The 22952-nt window shown below is 45.6% G+C and overlaps 1 protein-coding gene across 1 annotated transcript in view; it reads left to right on the forward strand.

Annotated features, from left to right (window-relative positions):
• The window catches only part of Dhx15 (DEAH-box helicase 15), a 76782-nt gene that overhangs the window by 17738 nt on the left and 36092 nt on the right, over positions 1-22952 (forward strand). The window contains exons 3-5 of the mRNA XM_077646976.1: positions 4089-4262; positions 12821-13213; positions 17470-17646. Of these exons, the coding sequence (XP_077503102.1) occupies positions 4089-4262; positions 12821-13213; positions 17470-17646 (744 nt within the window). The remainder of the gene's footprint in view (positions 1-4088; positions 4263-12820; positions 13214-17469; positions 17647-22952) is intronic.

The following is a 22952-nucleotide window of genomic DNA, read 5'->3' on the forward strand; positions in this document are numbered from 1 at the left end:
ACACGGTATACATCTGTGCTAAACACTTGCTTTTCTGCATCAAAAGGCACTTTTGGCTGCTCCAAAAGCTGCTTCAAAATGACTTTGGCCAATCACATCAGTGCCATTGTCATTATTAATGACCCTCATCATTTTTTGTGTCGCCTCCTCGTGTTAGGAAATGAAAGAAAACTGAAACCAAAGAGATGGTGTTATGAAGCAAACTAGATGGCACCGACTTGTATCTTAGCCGGCTGGTTTAAAACTTGGACCGTACTATATGACCGGTAGTGTAGGGCGGGGTAGCGAAAGAGCAAAGAAAGACAATGCACAAAATACTAGCAGCTGATTTTTTGCAGGCATGTGCAAAACTTCATACTAATTGCCACAGTTGATAGAAATAGCAACTAATCAAGTAAACACCTAAAGGATCATGAAAATAATTTCTATTTTGAAGGAGCATGTTACTCTTGAAATTGCGAAGAAAAAAAAAATGACTAGTGGTGGCAAAATAAGTCTGCACATAAATTGCAGACGAGCCGCTGCGGTTGCTCAGTGGTTATGGCGCTCGGCTGCTGTCCCGAAGGACGCGGGTTCGATCCCGGCTGCGGTGGTCGGATTTCAATGTAGGCGAAATTCTAGAGGCCCGTGTACTGTGCGATGTCATTGCACGTTAAAGAACCCCAGGTGGTCGAAATTTCCGGAGCCCTTCACTATGGTGTCCCTCATAGCCCGAGTCGCTTTGGGACGTAAAAATTGCAGACAACATGGTGCCCGTCTCGCAGTTTCCCAAAATATTACCGTACAGTTACTCGAATCAAGGGCGGCCCTCGATTCTAAGCAGACACCTGAAAGTTGAAGGCCAAATAAAAAAGAACTTCCCTCGAATGTAAGCCGGCTAAAAAAATAATTGAGAACGACAGCACTCGTCCCGCCCACTCGTCATCGTCATTGCTGACCTCCTGATCACCGTCCTCTTGTACAGTGCACAATATTCTGTGTCATCAAATGCATTTGAAATGCTGCATTTTTAGAACAAGCGCGCAAACCAAGCTTTCCGGGATGCCATCCCAGGCTGCAGCGATCCACCTAGCTACAAGTCCTAGCGACGCGCGCTTGATGTGGCGTGTAGGAGTTAGCTCGCACATTTGACTGGTCTCATGCAGTGTCTCGCTCTCTTGCCAGCTGTCTCTCGCTTTGGCTTGTAGCTCTTCTGTGGTCACTAGAAGTGCCGCTGACCTCCCCGATCTCACGAAATCTGCCAGTACTGATTCCACTTCAGGATGCCTTTCTTTGGGCCCGTAAAGGCCCTCTTCGTTGCGGCACAAGCAAAAACTTCATCACGAATATGACAAAATCCTCGATTCTAAGCCGATCTACGGGTTTGGTACCTCTTGTTTCTTAAAAAAAAAAAGAACTATCGGCATAGATTCGAATAAATATGGTATTTGATGCATTTTCTATATGGCATAAAAACCCAGCTTATTTTCGAGATGGATGTGAAATTCACCTGAAACAAAGAAATCGCTGCTAAGTGCAGCCTACTCCCAGAAAAAGATGAGAGTTCGCTTTGTACACAGTTGTGTACAGTGAACTCTCACTTGAGTGAACTTTAAGGGACCGAAGGAAATAGTTCACTTAACTGAAAGTTCACTAAACTGAATATTTACTAGACCAACATAAGACATGGCATACAGAGTCAAAAGTTTGAAGTGCAATTCATGGAGCATAAGACATGGCAAATATAGTGTTAAAAAAACGTGTGAAATGGAATTTATGCATATCAACAAGTACAAGGTGCATAACAGTTATAATGCTGCCTTTCTCACTTTGAAAAAAAATCTGTAATCTTCTTCTGCACTTGTACTTTTAAAGCACAGGAAGTAACAAAACTCTCCAAAGAGTCAGTGTTTTTGTACACTTCTTCTGGCACAGCTTGCTGTTGGGACACAAAGTCTCTCAACTTCCCAATGTACCCTACAACCTCAGCAAGAGGTGTAGGGCTTTAAACTGGCTCTGCAGTTGCCTCTTCTTCGTTTGCACTCTTCTTCTTCAGGGCCAACACTGGGAACAATCTCCAGATCTGTCTGTCCAGCACAGGTAATCAGTGCACTGTCATACTGTGCATAGTCTTCAAACGAAGTACTATTGCTGTCGACCTCCAGCTGACGACAGATCTCTGTCCACATTGGGGAGTCTATCATCTTGTCGCGCTGTTCCTCAGGCTCGCATTCATTGCTCAGGGGGGAAAGGCCAGATTTCTGCTGCAGTTTCTAATGGTAGCCAGAGTTACTGACCACCAGGAGCCTGTCACCATCTCGGCCGCCTGCCTGACGTTGATGGGGACATTGCTGCCAACCCTCAGATTGATCAAAAACCGCTGAACCAGCCGCCGTCGGTACTCCACCTTCAAGTTTTCAATGATGCCCAGGTCGAGCGGTTGAAGCACAGCCGTGCAGTTAGGCGGAAGGTATTCGACACGCACATTGCTGAAATGGACATCAACAAGGTGGCCTGAGCAATTGTCCACTATCAGAAGAATGTATCTCTTCACCTTCCTCATTTCTTCGTTCAGGGTCAGGAGCCATTCGCTGAATATATTCTTGGTCATCCATGCCTTCTGGTTGCTTTTATAGGTACATGGCAGTGAAGGGAGACCTTTAAAACATCGTGGTTTCGCGTATCACCCTATCACTAGCGGCTTGAGCTTGTGGGTGCCACTGGCGTTGCAGCACAAGAGCACAGTAACTCTAACCTTTGGCTGCTTTCCGCCTTTGCAACTGTCCTTGAAAGCCATTGTCTTGTTTGGAAGAGTCTGATAAAACATACCAGTCTCATCCGCGTTGTAAACGTCGTCTGGTGAATGTACGATAATGACATCGTGAAGTTTTTCATCCCTCCAGGTTCTCGCTGCCTCTTGGTCGGCATCCTTGCTTTCGCCGCGAATCGTTTTCCACGAGATCCCATGCCTATCCCGAAATCGTGTAAGCCATCCACTGCTTGCTTCGAAGCCGTGAACGTCCAGAAGAAGAGCAGATTCCTTCGCTTTGCCCTGTATCATCGGGCCGGACACTGGAATGTTTTGGGATCGTAGGTCGCGAAGTCATGCCGCAACGGCATCATCCACTTCTTTGAAGTACCCCGTGCTGAGTCGTTTCCTGACAGGATTCATCGAAGTTTCTCCTTCAAGCTTCGATTTTTGTTTCACAATCGTTGACAACGTCGACGGTGCAATTCCATAGTCCTTTGCAACGTCCACTTGCCTTTGACCGTTGTCCAGGCACTGAACAATTTCCAGCTTGTCCGAGAGAGACAACCGCTTCCGTTTCGTCGCACTCATCTCGAAAGTGGGCACGCGAATTGCTGTTGTTACTTAAAACTGGAAGGCTGAACGGAGCCGATGAAAAACGCACCACGTTGGTTGTTTCTGTGCTCACGCGGAACCGACGAGACTGAAAGGAAAGAGACGACGACCATGCCAGGACTAGCCGGTCGGAAAAAAAAACGCACATCACGTGGTTTGTGGTGTGGCAGATCGCCGCTTTGCTCTGGCGGCGCTGTAAGTGCCAGCGATGTTACTTTGTTCATGGCCTTTGAGATCACACGCACGCTCATTTCGCACGGGTGATCTCAGAGGCCATGCCTCATTGCCGTTCGTCTTCCGCGTCGCCGATTTACCCCAGGGGCGCTATAGCGCCAGCGACGTTACACTGCCGCTGGAGCGGCGGTTTGATCAGGGTGGGCATCAGTTGCGCCTGCAGTGCAGGGCGCAAAACTTTGTTGAACTGATCGGAAAAATAAGCCTAGGTCCTCTGAGCGAGTTCGTGAAACTGAAATATTGACTGTTCCGAAATTCCTTTAAGTGAAACCTTTTTGCATAGAATCTATAAGAAAACTGCCAGGGATTTTTAAAAAGTTCGTTATTCTGGAATATTCGATAAACCGACGTTCGTACTACTGAGAGTTTACTGTACATAGCGTGTCAAAGGGTTAAATGGTATGCTCGTTTTTGGTTGATGCTATGCCGTTGAAATTACTCAAATAATTATTGCTATATCGTGAGCATGGAATTAACGTTTTTTTATGTTATTGGTTTTTTCTGCTCTCAGTCTCAGCAGCTCAATGCCCTGACTGGACTTCCATACTCCAGCCGGTACTATGAGTTGTTCCGCAAGCGTATAGCACTTCCGGTATGGGAGTATCGAGAGAAGTTCTTTGAATATCTCAGCACCCACCAAATTCTTGTGCTGGTTGGGGAGACAGGATCTGGCAAAACAACCCAGGTAAGTCTTGCTCTTTGTCATGTGTAGTCATTTTGTCGGCTACTAAACCTACACAATATCAGTTCATTATTTTTTATTATGCAGTAGATATATTCGCTGGAAAATGCCATTTACCTTGCCTTTCAATAATTCGCTACCCATTCAGTGTTCATGACCGGTGGGAGATTTTTTAATTTCCAATATATATGAAAGCAGGAAGTCTCTCAGAACCCCGACTAGTGAAATACCACTTGAATAAACTAAACCACCAGCAGTGCACCATTCAGCTGGGTTAGATTGGCAGGCAGGTGCTGGCTGGTTGAGCCGCTGTCACTGCGGTCTGGCAAGAAGCTCAGAAAATGAAACTGAAACTAAGATGTCAGAGTTCCAGGAGACGGACGGGGTTCTGCCTCCCGTCGCACACACATCAGTGGTGCAGGAAGGACTCTGCAGCATGGAATTCAGGTTTTGAGTAAGGTTATTTCAATGATATCTTTCCGGACCGGTGATACCTGGACGAGGTTTTCCTTCGGGAGCCCGTTTGACTTAACTGGTGAGAGATCTGTAGCGTCCGATGCCATGGACTTGCATGGGCGTCACATAGACTTGCATGCCAGGACCAGAGTGGCAGTTTGAATTGAGGCTTATTCACATGGAGCAAACTTGCACAACGAACTTCGCATGGCCAAAACCAGCGCAGCGGAATGCCGGCATGCCGTCGCTGTGCTGCCGTATGCGGCGAAAAACAGGCAGCTGCCACCATCATTTCCTTGTTGCTAGAAACGGCGTGATTTTACATAATCAGTAAAATGCTGAAACGAACACCTTTGTGTTTACAATTAAGCTATTTATTCAGTGGCGACAAAGAGGACAAGTTATTCTTTGTGACCGCTTTCTGGACCAAAATTGTTCACCTGCTCGAACGTCACACGCTTTCCGACATCAAACAATAGGCACTGTCTAAGTCTAGCAGGTCTGAAAATCGAGAACCACTCTGAAAATTCGGTATGTTTCATCGCTAAAATTTTGGGGTACGGGCATCTTCAGACAAAGTGAAAACTTCGTGTGCCTTTCGTTTAACGTGTACATGAGGCACAGTGTAGCGCTAACGACTAATTGGTGGGGAAGCGAGAGGCCCTGCTTCGACAGGTGCCGCCATTTTACACGAACTTAGAACAGCATGTAAAGGCGGGTGGAAGTCAGATGAGGCTGCGCACTGATTGGTCCATGCTGACAACTTGCATTGGCCGCTTCCGGCGAGTGGCTGCCTGCCTGGCGGAGATATCTAACTTCTTTTGATCAATGGTGCACAGCCGCCGGCCGGGTGCCACCAAACGGCGGTTTGCCAGTTTTCGCAGGAAAATCGCTCCATGTGGATCTGCCTTTATCCGGATTTCTGAAATGACAGGGTTCGAATTAATGAGCTTTTGCTGTACAGCGAAATTTACAAGGTCAGCTTGTAACTTGGTTGGTGTGAAATCAGAACAGAACATTGACAGGTTGGACTGGATAGTTCATGAACAACATAGGTATACAGTAGAACTCCGCTGTTGTATTCCCGGGTGCTGCATATTCCTGGATGACGCCATCAGTGCCTAGCTGCCACCGAGTCCGACGCCTTCTAGTGTGTTGTACCCGCGGCGATGCTGAGCACACTCACTGGCAGGGTGACCTTTGTTGCAGTTATTAGTGTCGTCCCATCTCTGTAGCGATGCTGGTGCGAACGACCAAAGGCGCGAAAACGAAACTACGCTGTGATAAAATGCAGTGACGACAACGCTGTATGAAATAGTTACGTGGGTTGGCCCTAAGGCATGTTTCTGTCATCTGGATTTTCCTTGTTGCCTGCAGCTTAAAAACAGTTTCTAGGTTCCTACAGACGATAAAGCGCCTGCTGCAAAAACACCACACAAGGACACACGTGTGCCCAAACTTCTCTCGCTCTGCACACCCTTTATTCACTGCTGCCTTCCTTCCTTAAAGAGCTGCTCAGGTCGACTGAGAGCCACCGCAGGGCATTTAGGACATTCTGTGCATGCGAGCGATTGTGAATGCTGCGCTTACTAGAAGTAGACAGTGATGTACATTTTTTTCACACACGCTTCCCGGTTGCAACGTTTCCCGGCTGTTACTATTTTTTTCGTGGCCTAATGAAAAACATAACAGCTGGGTTCTACTCACGGTGCAAGAATACTGAGGTGTTGACACTGTGCCCGCTGGAGCGTCCAGATTATGTTCGGCCGCGGCGGGGCGCGCCTTGCAGTTCAGCTGCAAGCCGACAGATGGCACTGATGTCAGCGGACCCAGTATCAAGAGTATCTGTGGGACATGCTGGGCACATTGGATGTGGAAGAGGGAGTAATTAATGTTTTAAAAGATTTATATGAAGGTACCAGTGTGCTTATAAAATGTGAAAAAAATGTATCAGAGCCTGTAGAGATACAGCAGGGGCTTAGGCAAGGATGTCCTCTGTCTCCTTTGTTGTTCATGTTGTATCTGCAAGGGTTGGAGACCAAGCTAGAGAGGAGCGGACTAGGGTTTCTTTTTTCAAGCAAGAATTGATTAAACAGTCATTACCGGGACTAATATACGCCGATGATATAGTGCTAATGGCTGACAACAAGGAAGATTTACAGAAGTTGATAGACATAAGTGATACAGAGGGAGATAGATTAGGTTTCAAGTTTTGTAAGGAAAAATCTGCAGTCATGATATTTAACAAAGAGGTCGGCGAGCGTAGAATACAGGAGTTCACGCTAGAAATAGTGGATGAGTACAAGTATCTTGGGGTGTGGATAAATAATGGCGCTGAGTATCTGACAGAGCAGGAAATATATGTAATGAATAAAGCTAGTAGGAATGCAGCTGTCATGAAAAATAGGGCACTGTGGAATTACAATAGGTGTGAAGTGGTAAGAGGGATCTGGAAAGGGGTGATAGTTCCTAGCCTGACTTTCGGTAATGTGGTCCTGTGTATGAGGCCAGATGTTCAAGCAAGGCTAGCAATTAAACAACGGGGAGTAGGGAGGTTAGCTTTGGGAGCACATGGCAATACACCAAATCAGAGGGTACAGGGGGATATGGGATGGGCGTCTTTCGAGAGCAGAGAGGCGAGCAGTAAGATAGCATTTGAGGAACGATTGAGAAAGATGGAGGAAAAGCAGTGGGCTAGGAAAGTTTTCAGATACCTGTATATAAAGAATGTTGACACGAAATGGAGAAAGCGAACTAGAAAATTGACAAGCAAATATCTCGACAGCAGTAAGGGGGCAAATGAGCAATTATCGGTTAAGAAAAAGGTTAAAGAAACAGAGATAGCTCTGTGGAAAACAGGGATTCTGACGAAATCAGCACTGGGAACATACAGGATTTTTAAGCAGGAAATTTTCAAAGAATATTTATGATAATTGTAGGGCAAGCTCTTTGTTGTTTGAGGCCAGGACGGGAGTTTTGCAGACTAAGACATATAGAGTCGGGTACCACGAGATAGACACGTTGTGCATTGCGTGCGGAGAGGAGGATGAAACGGCTGAACACTTGATACTTTTCTATAAAGGGCTTCACCCTACAGTGGAAAGCAGCGGGGCTGATTTATCCAAGGCATTGGGGTTTAAGGACAGTGAAGGGAAAGTAGATTTTAAGCGGGTAGAAATAACCAAGCGAAGGTTATCTGATTGGTGGCTAAAATCAAGAGAAGAGTAAAATTTCATAAGTCATGGTTAGGTGGGGCTTGAGCCACCGCCCGATTTGAAGGGTTCAGCCGTATCCATCCGTCCATCCATCCATCCAATCCAGCTGAGTGGTGCTGGCGCCTTGAGATTCCGCTGCCCAAGCTCGATTTTCTCTTTGGTGGCGTGAATTAAATTCATACGATAAGGAAATTAGTTGCTTGAAATTAAAATCAGTAGTGGGCCAGCCTTAAAACTTTGTTTGTATGAAATTATCTTGTGTAAAGCAGTTAATGATATGGACTCGGTCGAGCAGCACTCGAAGCCCATTCACGTTTTGCTTCCTCGCTCAATTCATGTTTCATTCGGATCTAATCATGGACCTAAGCATAATAAATATAAGTGGGGGTCCTCGTGCCCTTTTCCGCTCACAATGGCAGAAAATTATTGCATTGGAAATTTTTTGCTTCGCGCTTATTGTTGCTTCACACAATATGAAGACCGTTCAAAAATTGTTTTGCTGAGTGGGCTAATTTTCAAGATGCAGCGCACTAGTATACCGCGGCTATTTACGACTCAAGTTGTGAAGAGGGTTGCGTATTAGGTAAAAACTTTCTCATGCGGGAACTGTATCAGCCGGGATGAAAGGCCGCGTCGGATCGTGGACCATAACCTAATACGAAAGCTTGAGAAACGCCATCTTTATTCCAGTGCAAATTATCATAGAATGGCATAATTTTCAATAAGCTGCTTTTTCACTGGGGGCTAAATGGCTCTTGAAGGTCTCAGGTGTGCAGGGGTCAGCGTTCAGCCAAGTACGCTTTAGAAACTCACAATGAGGTGAGGAAATCACCTTCTCAGAAGTTTACACTGTCATGTGCTCCTGCAATTAAAAAAAATGGAATGAAAAATTTCAGAACTTTATTACACACCATATGCCCAGTGCAAGCAAAAAATGCAGCGACTATACACAGTGTCACTGCTTGATGCAATGTTTTGATGCAAAATAAAAGAATGCGTTTAAAACAGCACAGAATTGCAGCTACACACTCCGAAATGTGGCAAAAACACGTGCGCAGTGCCGCGCCACGCCGGACCGAGCCACCCAGCGTGGGCCCGCCTTTCGCAGCGCCCTTTAAGTTAGCGACCGGTTGCCATGGCAATACCCCCGAACTTATTGTGGCCGTGGGCGGGCAGCGCTCTCGCGCGCAGCGGTAGGAGACTGTCAACACCTCAGTATATTATTCTTACACCGTGGTTCTACTGTACACTATTTTATGAGGTGCAGGGAGGAGAGGGAGAAATACTCTTAAACACGTGCACTACTCTGCGCACCCCACTGTTTCCATCCTCCTCTGGGCTGTTCATCCGGCATGCGGATCAATGTCTTGCTGCTTAGCCACCAGTGAAGTTTTTGTTTGGGTCTGTATAACAAAAGCTGTGATGTATGCAATGTCAGTGTCCTTTAGGCATCAGTGTTTTATTGTGGGCTGCGGCAATAGTCAACGAAAATAGAAGAAAAAATTGCCGCCAGTGTGTACATGCACATGTTATGCTGAGGTCCCAGTGCGGCTGCAATGTCTATTTGTTCACCATTTTTCCGCCGGCGGTGGCTAGTGTCAATAACGTCGGCAGTGACATGTGTCAGTAACAAGCTTACGCGTATGTTCACCGCACTTTGTGAATGAAATGCGCACAGAAAGAAACCCACTGTCTATGCTTAATCTCAGAAGCAAACGAAACACTGTGCAGTAGCACACGATGTAGAAATTTCTTTACTTTGGCCACAACTTTGTGTTGCTACTCCACTTGTTCACGAACATAGGGTGTGTTAGGAATCACCACCTGAAAAGAAAAAAAGAATGTTTAGTATGAAAATAATCGTAATGCACAGCATGGCATGAATGGAAGTGGTGCCACAAACTTTTTACACAACTGCGAAGTGCACAAAAATGCAGCGACTGCAACGAAAGAAGAAAGAACACGGTATGCACGGGATGTTGAACTTTGTCATACATTGTAATCAATGCATGAATTTTGTCATGCACTGTAATTAATGAAAGCACATCGAATGCATTTAAATAGGTCAACTGAGACTATTCATAACCATGCCAGACTCACAACGAACATTTTAACTTAAGGAGTGCCCCTCCACAACTGGGATTGAAATTCTCAACACAGGCGTGGCTATTCATCTTCCTAATATGCAATAATAGCATTATATTAACATATCAGCCTATCAATCCGTGTAATCAATGAGTGTTAGTGAGAGCTGAACAGGCGAGAATGCGCATTGCTTTCAGTCAATTGGCTTGTATTGTGCATAGAATGAACAGCCTTACGCGAGCGGCAGGATAAACTGAATTTGAATTTCATCGCATGTACTGCCGCCGACAGATATTTCAGTGAGGTGCAGGTTTGTCTGTATCATGTAGCTCGCTGTTTTCTCCTTGAATGTTCAATTTGCGAATTGGGGGACTCCATCGTAAGCTCTGTAGTCCTCATTGTCACACTCGCCATGGCCAAGCGAGGAGCTAGAGCGTTCATGAGAATCATTCTCCTTTTATTCTCAGTTTTTCGATCGCACTCATTGATGTTAAGTTTCAACACATTTCTATTTCTTTTTCCATCATGCAGCACAGTGCCACTTTTACCCTACAGGCAACGAGCTACAAAAAGTACACACGACCTGCGAGCATGGTACTCACCGACACTGATCGTTCGCTCCATCAAAGCATAGTCTCCTCCCTGTTGGTTGTTGCGGGCACTAATAGCATAGCACACACGAAGATAAACATGAGGCAAACCCCTACGCACAGTTTCTAGGCTTAGCAGGAATAAAATGAGCGGATGGCACTACCAGAGATATCACGCTGCTCTATCAGCAGCCCACAGGCTGCAACTTATCAGTCCCAGATGGCGTCGGCAATAGGCAGAGCATAGGCAGAACAGACATGGCGGCGCAGACCTATTAAAAACAAAATCGTGTATATTTGCAAAAATCTGTCAGCTTCACTGTTTCGAGATCTGCGCCGTGGCGCGATTCATGTGGTACTCTGGAAATCTCAAACAGTGGTCTTATTTGCATAATAAATGCATCCATCACACTGGCTACCAAGATGTTATTTTTTTTCCGCGCGCATTATAGAAGTGCCACAGTTTTCGTCCTGTGAGAGGTGGTATTGAGACCACGCTGCCTGGCTGCAGGCATTTGGGCTTCGTCAAGGCATGCTTGCATGCACATCGCATCCACCTTGAAGGTGCTTTAGACACTAAGCAAGTGGTACCAAACCTGCAGTGATATGCTGTGGGCCAGCACATTGGACGACAACGAATTGGTTACATGCCACTTGCTCGTGTCACTGGGCCTAACGTGCTCCACTGAAGCCTCTGCAAAAGTACATTTGAGCTAGCGCTTATCATAAAAGGTCTAACATAGTTACCTGTTACTGCCAGCAGAATAATTTTACATTGAAATGAACACATAACTCATTTTCATCACGCCTTTATCTGTGAACCGAGCGAAAAAGCTGCCTTGCACCAATGGCCGCTGGTTGTACGGAGTCCGAGCTGTCAGCAAAAGCGTCGTGGGAAGTTGTGTGCCAGGTAGCATCGTTATGTGCACGCATTTGGGTATGTCAGCAGTCCCACTGAAAGTACAAAGTGACTGCGGCAGAGGTTTTTGATGAAACCAAAAGAGATATATCGAACTATGCAGGCATGTTTGCATGCACAAAAAAATAAAATCGGCTGCTTACTCACAAAACATTTGCTGAAGCAAAACCACGCTCTGAAAATTGTTTGTTGTGGGGACAAATAATGTTTTATATGACTTGCTGATGGGGATCAGAATACTGTAAAAACAGAAATATACGTCGAACTTTTTTTAAAAAAAACCATGGCGAAAAGTTGACCCTTGTCTTATATACCGGTCATTGGCGGAAAAGCTACGGAAGTCTTGCAATGGTGTGGCGACGTTAGCGACGTTCTCGCACTGCCATTTTGCGTTTCCGTTGTTGCAAAGCTATTTTGGTTAAAGGCTGCTTGCTTTTTCACATTTTGTTTCAAAATGAGCAGAAGCCGACGGCAATTCACCGTCGCCTTCAAGAAAAACGCGATTGAGTACGTGGAAGCTCACAGCAACCTGGCGGCACTGCACGAATTTGGAGTATCCGAAAAGAATATTCAGTACTGGCGGAGGCAGAAGCTGCGTATTACAACTTGCAGCAACCAGAAGAAAACATATTTCGTTGGCGGATTGCAGCGCATCCAGAATTGGAAGGAAAGGTTGCGCTGCGTGCAAGAGTGCTGCCTCTGACTGCCAAATGCATCCGCGTGAATGCGGTAGAGACCGCGTGTGCCTCTAGACTCACAAGGGCGCAATTCAAGGGCTCGCCATCCTGAGTGCGCCGATTCATGAAAAGGAAGGGCTTTGCTCTACGGCGTCGTACTTCTGTGTGCCAGAAACAAACACGCGGGTCGATGGGCGCACGGTACTGTTAAAAAATTGGCCGGGTGTACATACGAGCAGCTTTTAAATGAAAATAAATACTGTCATCATTGTGAAACCTGTTGAGTCGCATTTGTTTCAAGGTAAGTGTGTCTTTTGGTACCTTTACCCACTGAAAAAGATTTTTTTCATTTTTAGAATTGCTTAGGAAGTCGACCTATATTCCGGTCCGACCTATAGTCCGGTTTTTACGGTACTTAGTTGTGGCATAGTTTCTTGTAGCAGGGTTGGGCTATATTTTGTAGTCACGATTTTAATACATCTGGGCTGTAACAGTACTTGTGGTAGCAGTGCTTGTCATGGGAGTGGGTTCATTTGAATCCTACGTGTTTTCAGTCGTGGTGATTATCACTTTGATATACTGTGCAAGTTCAGTGGGCTGCTGTCCTTATCTTGTGCAGATTCCACAGTGGTGTGTAGAGCTGCTGCGCCAGAAAGGAGGTCGCCGGGGTGTCGCATGCACACAACCGCGGAGGGTGGCAGCCATGAGTGTTGCTGCACGAGTGGCTGAGGAAATGGATGTGGCCATTGGCCAGGAAGTGGGTTACAGCATTCGTTTCGAGGACTGCTCTTCACCAAAGACACTGCTGAAGTACATGACTGATGGTATGCTCCTGAGGGAAGCCATGAGTGATCCGCTGCTCGAAGCATATGGGGTTGTGCTCTTGGACGAAGCCCACGAACGCACCTTAGCTACGGACATCCTCATGGGGGTCCTCAAGCAGGTAGTCACCCAGCGTCCCGACCTCAAGATCGTTGTCATGAGTGCCACACTTGATGCTGGCAAGTTTCAGGTGAGTCGGATACTCATTTTTGTTCCTTTCGTAGATATGCGACCTCTGTGTCAAGAGTAGTCACCTGCCCATGTGGTGCAGCTCTAGCAGCATGTTTGGTTTTTGTAACAGCGGCTCTCCTTGCTGTTTAAAGCACGTAGTACCAGGCACACCACAGTGGCCCCACTACACTTCTCAGCCACAACTGTCGATGCCTGCGGTCGACTGTTATGTTCATATACATGCACCGTGCTTCTGTTTCGATTTATATGTGTATCAGTAGTTTTCTCAGCTTAATACGTGATCAAAAGGCAAAGGCAAGCATGTCTACCTTATAGTGATTAAAGTCTTAGGAGGCACTGGCAAGCTGAATACGCGAGCCACTGTTGCAGCAGTCGTGATAAAAATGGAATGGCATGAAAGTCCTTTGGTTAGTGCCAATTGGTAGCAATGTTTGGCCTGTTGTATTTATTCCACATCCCACTTTGTTGTCAGAGCATGCCTGTATTTCCTTTCAAAGTACAGTAAAACCTTGTTTTGTTCCCAGTTCATACGTTCAAAATTGTGGGCAATAAAAATGGCCCGTAGAATTACACTATTTTTCTTCCGGTTAATATGTTCCCAGCTAGCACAGTTTCCTGGCTACTTCATTAAAAATTTTGTCAAATATTTGTATAATATTGCCTTTGGGTGCCAATTAAATCTGCTGGAAGGAAAAATCTTCTTTTCCATAAATGACGATCGTAAACAACGCAGAAGTGATGTGCAAAAAATTATGCAAAAATATTCATATTTAAGCATGTTTTATTCTCCTCAAGGAATTATTCTGCAGTTCATGACTTATAAAACATAAAAGCAGTCATTCTGTGACGACAGGCAGTGTAAAATTCAGTATTTCGAGCACCAAACGTGGCTTCTAGATGTACAGCCTTCACGTTGGCACCGTTGTGTAATTAATGTGTTCGGAAGTTGGTGCCAATAGTTGCTTTCATTGTAATTCTTCAAGTCGGGCTGCATCGAAGAGGTCTCGAGTGATCTGAGCACAGGTGAAAAGGGAGAGAGAGCATCTTGCGGCCTGTTTTACACATGGTTTTAACAGAAACAAGAAATCATTTTTAAAGGTTGTTATTTGCTCAATTTATGTCACAGACATGAAACAAACTGTCCCCTCGCTATACCAATGTGCTGATTGTTGTCTTGTAGCCTTGTAGCTTAGTGGCCAGCTCTGAATAGACAATGGTGTGAGGGCACGGGTTCCCCCTTTTCATCCTCCCTTGTGTAGTGCTGCCACTTTGTATCTTTCTCTATCTTGGGTTTCATATAAAATGTAATGATTCTTGTTAAAAACAGCAGCGAAATTTTCAAAACGATGGAGAAAACAAATGTTCTGTCCACCACTAAAATTTGTTGCGCGCTTCAGATTCATGTGTTCTACAATCTAGCACAGGTGGTCTCAGATCCCTTTTTGAATATTGGCAGGGGGCCTAAGACCCTCCTAGACCTCCCTGACTTTAAGCTCTGGTAATAGCGCGCTTTTTTTTGTCGGCAGCAGCTCAGCTAAGTGGCAATTGTTTGCGACCATCTTTGGGTCTTCATTGCTCGGACGGCCGCACTTCTTTGGAGGTCCTTCTCCATCGGCTATTTTCATGAAAAACGCTTCAGCGCTGAAGTTGTCCAACGTTCTCTTTGTACAAGCATAGTTTTCAATGGCCGTAAGCAGTAAGCCCATTTCGTACCATAAATGCACAAAAAAACTGCGCGTTGTGGGGAGAAAGCGCCACTTTGATATTTTGCGTCATTAAGGCACCATGTCCACGTTTGTGGATGCGCCACTCGGAATGTCCACCGCAGCACTTTTTCTTCATCTATGGTGATGAAAATTGATGTATCGTTTCTACATTAACCTCTCGACATATTCCGAACCCTACATTGCATCATTCACGATCATTTGTTTACATAGAATGCAAAAAGAAAGATATTTACTCGTCCCGCCAAAAAACGTGATGCACATATTTTTTTATTTTTTTTACAAACGCATTTCACTGTAGCTGCAAGAGATGGCGACACAAACTTGACAGGGAGGGTCAAAATGGTAAGAGCGCGGTATTCAAAGGGGGAAATTCGCCTTGCATACGAAAATATGAGGAGGCTTGGGTCACGTCCGCATATGTGGACACAGCGCCTGAAGGGGATATGTTAAGCGGAGGCCCGCGTGTTCCCCCGTGTTCCCTCAAGTTTGGCCCCATTGCATCGGGACACGCATTGACTGCAAGCACGATGCCAAAGCCTTATGCTATAGATGAGCGGTGAGAGTCACGCATTGTGGCACACTAGTGGAGGCTTGCTAGTTGGTTGTGGCACAACATGTGGGTCGTGCAAACTGCTGGCTGTTGATCCTCCTTCAGAGTTTTGAGCTCGGTCATAGGAGCAGCACAAGCAGAAAAGCCCGCCATGCAAAGTGCAACATGTAAGCTTTCTGCACTAGGTACTGTTTCAAAGCAAAACGGAACAGGTCGCTGCGATCCATACAGCTGAGTGCACCCGATTGCCCAACGATTGTGTATTCCCGTCAGGTATGTTTGGGGTCTGACGGGTACTGACACGAGTCTGAATGAAGACTGCTGCTAAGCAGAATGCAGTTTGAAAGGGCTAGCTTGTGCCCTCTATATGCATGATCAAGTTGTTTAAGTGTTTTCTTTTTTTGCTATGTTATACCCCTGTCACACGGGCACTTGTAAGGCCATAGAAATTAAGGTCCTTTGCCCCAAAGACGCGTGACGCGCATCTACACGGCAAAGCGTCGAGACCTTTGCGATAAAGTTCCGTAGCAATAAAGGCGGCCGTCAGCGGCCTTAAAGTTGCTTAAAGGAGCAACCCAGACGGCAGCGCCAGCTAGCGAGCTCAAAGAATAAAAAATTGACGCAATTTTTAGTTTTGAAACCGTAAAAACTATCTAATTTATCTTATTCAATGGTTAATTTTGCGTTACAGTGCACTTAACCGTAGAGGAGGCTATGACTAAAGACATCCACATTGCTAAGAAAGGACTTGAACGCTTTTCAGCAGCCGCATCGACACACACGTGCTTGCGCATCTCGCTTTGCTGTTTTTTCTTCGTTTGCTCTTTGTTGAGTGCGTGTTTTGAGTTTGCTTGTGTGCACAAAGACACAAGCAACAAAGCACGCTTCTCGAACACAACGAGGAGCCGAACGGAAAAGTGCGCCTACCGTGGTCGGACCGAGAACGATGAAAAAAAAAAAAAGAAACTTTGTTTCAAAATATCCGTTTCTCACCGTCAGAACGCTCGTTTATTATCATGATAGCTACTTTTTCCAATATAAACGAATGCACTCTTAGCTGAAGTGCTACCGTCTGCTTTAATTTCATAATGTTACTAGCGCCGCTTCACACACAGCGATGACTTTTGGCATTCACGGAGGCCGCGTTCTAGCTCCTTTGGATTTTCCGTGTAGCAGCGTCGCTGCTCCTTTTCGGTTTTCCTCCTTTAGTGCACTAAGACAACTTTACGGCAAAGGCCGAGAAGTCCCGTGTGACAGGGGTATTAATCGGCTTTTAAAGGCAAATGTAAGGTGTTTATATATTGTTTTTTTTTGCGGTTAAATTTGAAGGCTACTGTGCATCTGCCACACCGCAGCAGTGAGCAAAATTTTCCTTAGAGAACTGGGTAAACGTTTGAGGATTGAAATCATGCCCCGCACGTAAATGTCACCACAAATATTAGATGGTCAAACTTGATAATGTACGCCATTGTCAGCCTAGTAACATTGCTATTTGGTTAAGTGCTAGCGTTGGTTGCGGTGTGATAGCAAAAAAGAAGCCGGGCACTGGTTTGATGGGCGCTTATATCTATCCCTTTCCGGTGGTGGGTTTTGAACCAACCACCTCCCGCAGCTGAGGCGGATGCCCAAATCGCTTGGCCACCTCACCCATCACCTTTCTTCCTCTTCGTTCTCCCACCTTCCCTCGTCTCCCCTAAAAGTAGAGAGGGATTTCACTCTCTCTACTTTGGCACCTGCCAACCGAGGCAGGTGGCACTGCTGACGCCAGCGACGACACGAAGCAGAGCTAATGCCCTAAAACATTGCTGCAGTCACCAAGCACCCTTTAGTGGCTTCTGGAACTGTGAAAAACACAAATGCCTGTGTAAACCCATCTGGCATGAAACTGTTCGCTTTTGTACTTCTTGGAAGCCAGTGTACAAAACCAAAAAGGTGTTGTCTGTTTTTTTTTTTTGTTTTTTTCACTCTCTTCTACAGAATTATTTTGACAATGCACCACTGATGAATGTGCCTGGGCGGACACATCCTGTGGAGATTTTCTACACACCAGAACCAGAACGAGACTACCTGGAAGCAGCCATCAGAACTGTCATCCAGATTCACATGTGTGAGGAAATTGAAGGAGACATTCTGCTATTCCTAACAGGGCAAGAAGTATGTTACCATTCTCTTCCCTCATGAGAATGGGAACCTGACTAGCAAGGGCACACATAGCAGTAAGGTAGCAGTGGCAAGGTGCTACAAGCTTGACGCCATGCGCATGACGATGGCTGTGCCGCCTGTTGGCAAGCCCGCGAAGCGCGAGTGGGCCGCGCCTGCCGCTTTCGTCATCCGTTTCTGTGCACTTTCGCGATGCGCTTGTGTTTTGATAGCTTACATCATGTTGGAGTATTTATTAATCGCGAATATGTTTTCATTAGGGGTGTGCGAATATTGAAATTTTCGAATACGAATCGAGTACGATTATGAAGAAAAAATGGCTTCGAATATCGAATATCTGTTCATTACAAAAAAAAATTTCGGAAAACTATGAGCAAGCAAACGTTGTTGCCCTTAGTTTTTTTTTCTTTTCAAAATAGTGTATGGTCTTTGCAACTAAAATAAACAAAACTAGACTGCCTCAGTACCATATAAAAAAAACAATGTGCACAGAAATGTATACTACATGATTAGACAGCATAAAAGTATCCAAACCATAATGAGGTCATGGAAAAGAAAATCCATAAAATGACAAGACTGGAAACAAAAAAATAACATGATGACTATTAAACCTTATTCATTCGAAGTTCAAGGGACCGGAAGAAATGCCTGGTTCATCCAAAGGCATCTGTTAATAACATTGCCCCCCCCCCCCCGCAAAAAAAAAAAAAATGCTGCCGAAAATGCTGAAGAGCTGAAGATGCAGTAAGGCCTTATGAGGCGGCTCCATCGCGCTAACACCTGTAAGCCCGTGACAAGCCGCCCGTTTTGGAGTGCTGGAAGAACAACACAAATAAATGCAAGCAAGGGGCCGGGGAATACACACCGGCGTCGGAGGGTCGAGCCGGTTTCTAAAAAGGAAAGGGAAATAAGCCGCGCGGAGCTGGGATTGGACTATCGGCGAATGCGCGGGCTGACATTTGAAGTTGCCACGGGGCAGCGGTGAAGCTCAGATACCAAAACTATGCACCCAGCCTATTTTTTTTGCCCTAGCGACGGAGGCCTTCTGATTTTGCCACGCCTGCCGTTACGCCCGCTAAAGAGGTGTGCAGGTTACAATGCCCATGTACTAGGCGAGATTTTGACAGGATTGCTTGCCCTATTGTGATTACTCGACGCGCCTCTTCAGGAGGCTCCCGCGGCATTCTGCAAGTAGGCTTTTCTGCATAGCGTAGTTTACAAAGTGGGATGGCGGAAGTCACGCTCAGAGAGTTATGAAGGCGACAGGACACATTCTTCGGATGTGGGCATTAAATATGTTACGGATTACCGAAGGATTAAAAAAAAAGTGCGATTTCGTGTTGCGATTGCTCGAAGAGGGCCATCGGCCATCTTGTTCGCAGCACGGGTGATATGTGGAAGGTCCACTTGGGGAAATTCTCACGGGGTGAAGCCTTGCGGTGTCGAGATGCGATCGGTCCGCGTGATAAACGGCGGAGAAGGAAGGGGATAGGACCTCTGTAATGTTTTCCTGGAATTTTTAACTCGATTATCGGCTAATTTGTCCAGATATTGTGGTTTTGCCACTGTCGAATTTATGAAAGTATTCGCAGTATGCGATCGCTGGCGAATATTCAGCAATTCACGAATATTAATTTTCGAATTCGGATATGAATCGAATATCAAACTTATTCAATTTGTATTCGAAATTTCGAATATTCACACACCCGTTGTTTTTATATAAGTCTTCAATGACGTAACAGAACGTACTTCTGTGTAGCTGGGCTGCTCGGTTATTTTCACGCGTAGTCGCCTCGTTATGGCTCGCAAGATGCAAAACAGACGCGTTGTTTGCAAATGCGACAGGTTGCCCGCCTTTCGATGTAAGTGCGCTTTTAAAGAAAAAAAAAAAGTCGATGAATGAGTTGGTTATATTGAGAAGCAGGTGACGACTGAAAAGAATGCATCGCACAATACCCCGTACCCGCGCCTATCATGGCACCGACATTTAAGTTACACCTAAATGCAGCCTGTCATTTTAAAATTATCGATGGACGCTCTCCACTGTGCATTTAGTATTGATAGGCCGGCCGCGCAGTTTATTGCCACAGCCGCTCAAGGTAGAGTGGCTGTGTTACCGCACTTGCATTGGTGAGCATTGTACTCTTTCTCGTGACGTTACATCGCTTGTGAGCGCTTTGTAGTATGACTTCATGGTGGTCCAAAAGGCCTGAACTTCGGAGCTATGGTGCCTATAGTTGTCGCACATTGCCATGCTGCCCAGAAAGTGTTTTGCATGCCATGCTCAGTATCACAAACTTTACACAGCTTCGTTTGCTTTGCTACTGCTTGGTAATGTTGCTGGACTCTATCCATGGTGTTTGTTTATGAGATGGAATAGATCAGACCGGACTGGACCAGCCCTTCCAGGCTGTACTTTAGGTATTACGCCTAGAAAGCCACCCTGATACGAAGGAAATGCACCCACCCTTTAAATGGAAACATTAAAACAGAAATGGTTTGCCTTGGTCAGTTGGGCAGCATTTCAGCAATATGCCTTTCTAGTGTAATCTCAATCACTTGCCCCAAGAAGAGCACGCTCTGCGCTTGTAAAGAATGAGCACTTCAAATATGCGCACGGTATACCAATAGAAGAGAATCCTTTCTTCACAGGGTCCATTTCTGTGCTTTCTTATCAGGCTTATCGTACTATTCACTAGCGACGATTAAATTACTGTGTTGTAAATAACTTGCATACCGTATATACTCGCGTAATAAACAAACCTTTTTTTCTGGAAATGCTGACATCAGTTAGGGGGGAGAGTTCATTACATGGGAAAAAAAGTTTCAAGAGATTTTTTTGGAAGAGTCGAAGTTTTATACCATACCTCTGTCCATCCTTCCCTCACCAACAAACGTACATGGTCAGACGTGTTCGTGCCGCTGGTGTTTAGCATCGTTCACTTCGATGATGTAACAATTCTGCGGTAGCAGGCGGCGCTGGCAGGTCGCGGCGAGATAACGCGAACATGCTGAGCACTGGCCCTGAAGGTCAGACGTGTTTTTTACGCGAGGTTAAAAACGAACACAGGATGGTTACGAGTGTGTATTGTGAATGTTTCAGCCTTGGCTTCGAGCACACAGTTTCTTGGTGGCGCTCTATCAAGTGTGCCGATCGTGCCCCCCCCCCGGCAGGAGCTCTTCTCAAAAGATAAACAAGCGGTGATATTATCAACAGGCAGCATCTTGGTGCGCTGCCAAGGTCTGCACTGCACGAAAACTGAGGAACCCGCTACAAAAAGCTAAAGGCAAAAAAAAGTCAGCTATGGACGACAAAAGTGGGGGCGGGTTCATTACGCGAGTATACAGTCGACGACCAAAAATTCGGACGCCTGATTTTTCGGACATGCTTGATTATCCGGACTTTTTCGCAGCACCGCGACATGGCCTATAGAGCCAATGTATAAGAGCGCCTGAAATTTTGGACGCACCGCAACTGACTGCTCAATTTTTCGGACCTCGTGCGCACTCGCTGCCATATAAAGTGTAGAGTGGAACCTCATTACTTCAAACTGCAGGAGAGATCGAAAACTTGATCAAATAGAACGAAATTCAAGCTTAAAGGGGGCTTCTTGCGATAATGAAATTCTGCATGAGTCGGCACATTGCGCTCGTGTGGTTTCGTACGGTTCTTGAACATCTTCCGCCGCACGAACTTTTTTAAAAGCAGTGAGAGTTCGCCGAACCCATCTATGCCAAGTTTTTCATTTCGAATACTGAAAGAGGTAGCAGTGAAGCGCGTGGGAGGCATACGGCTTCACGGAGACGGCGAGCGCGGGAGGAAATGGTGGTGCATTTTAAAGCGAGGTCAGCGTACCCGCGGCAAAACGCACCGCAACCCTGACTTTTCTATTGCAAAACCGTAAATAACTGGCATTTCGATGACAGGCAAGACGCCCCTCATTATACGCAAGCCACCGCAGAGTGGATGTCGCCGAATACGATGCCGATTTTTGCTCTAGTCTCTAGGCCTAATGACGGAGGCCAACACCAACGGAGTGCTTGCTTCGGCCGTTTCTCGGTTCTTATTGTTTCGCCACCTCTGCATTCTCGTCTTGGGCCCATCGTACTGTGGGCACAATGCAGCTCCAGCAGTGGCGTGTTTGCTTCCCCGTTTAGACTTTGTCCCAACTCGTGCGTTCATCGGCGACATGCCAAGGGTAGCACAGCCAGGCCGAGCTCGTGAAAGCGGTCGCCGCCCGTCGTCTGCACGTGTCACGCGGCGAAATTTAGTCATTAGGAGCTTTAGAATGTGTGCAACACAACTGACCTCTTCCTCCAATAAGTTCATGATTTTTTCGGTGAAATTTGATTTATCCGGATTGCCTGATTTTTCAGTCGTTTTCGCTGTCCCTAGAAGGTCCGAAAAATTGGTCGTCGACTGTATACGGTATTTAGCTTACTCACGTTAATTGTTGTATAGCAAGCTACTAGCAACAAAGTGTAATCTGTCAACAATCCTTCAAGCGATTAATATAGTGGCGCACTAGAAGGAAAGGCTTATTTCATTTTAGTTCAGCAACAGATACATAGTTACCATACAAGAAAAATCTGCAGTTAATTTCACTTTGCTGATAATTAAGAACATTTGTTTTTCCCAACTTTATTATCGCTACATTTTCACAACATTGCACCTGTGTCAATTAATCACAAGCCCCATGCTACAGCTTCAGTCTTTGAAAAGCTACTGTGCGCTAAAGGGGGACCCTGGTCTTAAAAGAAAATTATTAATGTAGTCACAGTTATGCAATCTTCAGAAAACATGTATTTTTGCATGCTGATTCCAAATATGTAATTTAATTTCGTGTAAAACATGCCCTTTGTGCTTATGCAATATGTTATGTAATTTTTTGGAGGGAGCTTTTAAGAAAGTTTGCTGCAGGGAACTTGCTGAAATGTATGCCATTGGTTTGTCTTGACATCAAGGAGTGCAGTAAGCGTAAAATTATCATCCTGCCTATCATAGAATTTGAGTTATAAGGTTTTTAATTTGCCGCTCCATTAACAGGAATGCAGCAGTAAATTTCATGTGCGGTCTTACCAGGCTGTGAAACAAGTGCACTATTCATGAGTAGAACCTTGGTGTGGACTACTTGGTACATTATTCTAAATGAGTGATGGGGCGCACATACGACACACAAAGTGCCAGTGACACTATGCAGCCATAACGTTTGATCTTCTTTTGTGAAACATGAAATAGCACAAAGTACACACAACGAAAATCTAGTTGGTGGCGAAATGTGACGCCAGGATTATGAACG

Source organism: Amblyomma americanum, chromosome 1, assembly GCF_052857255.1.
Source record: "Amblyomma americanum isolate KBUSLIRL-KWMA chromosome 1, ASM5285725v1, whole genome shotgun sequence".
In the NCBI taxonomy this organism is placed as follows: Eukaryota; Metazoa; Arthropoda; class Arachnida; order Ixodida; family Ixodidae; genus Amblyomma; species Amblyomma americanum.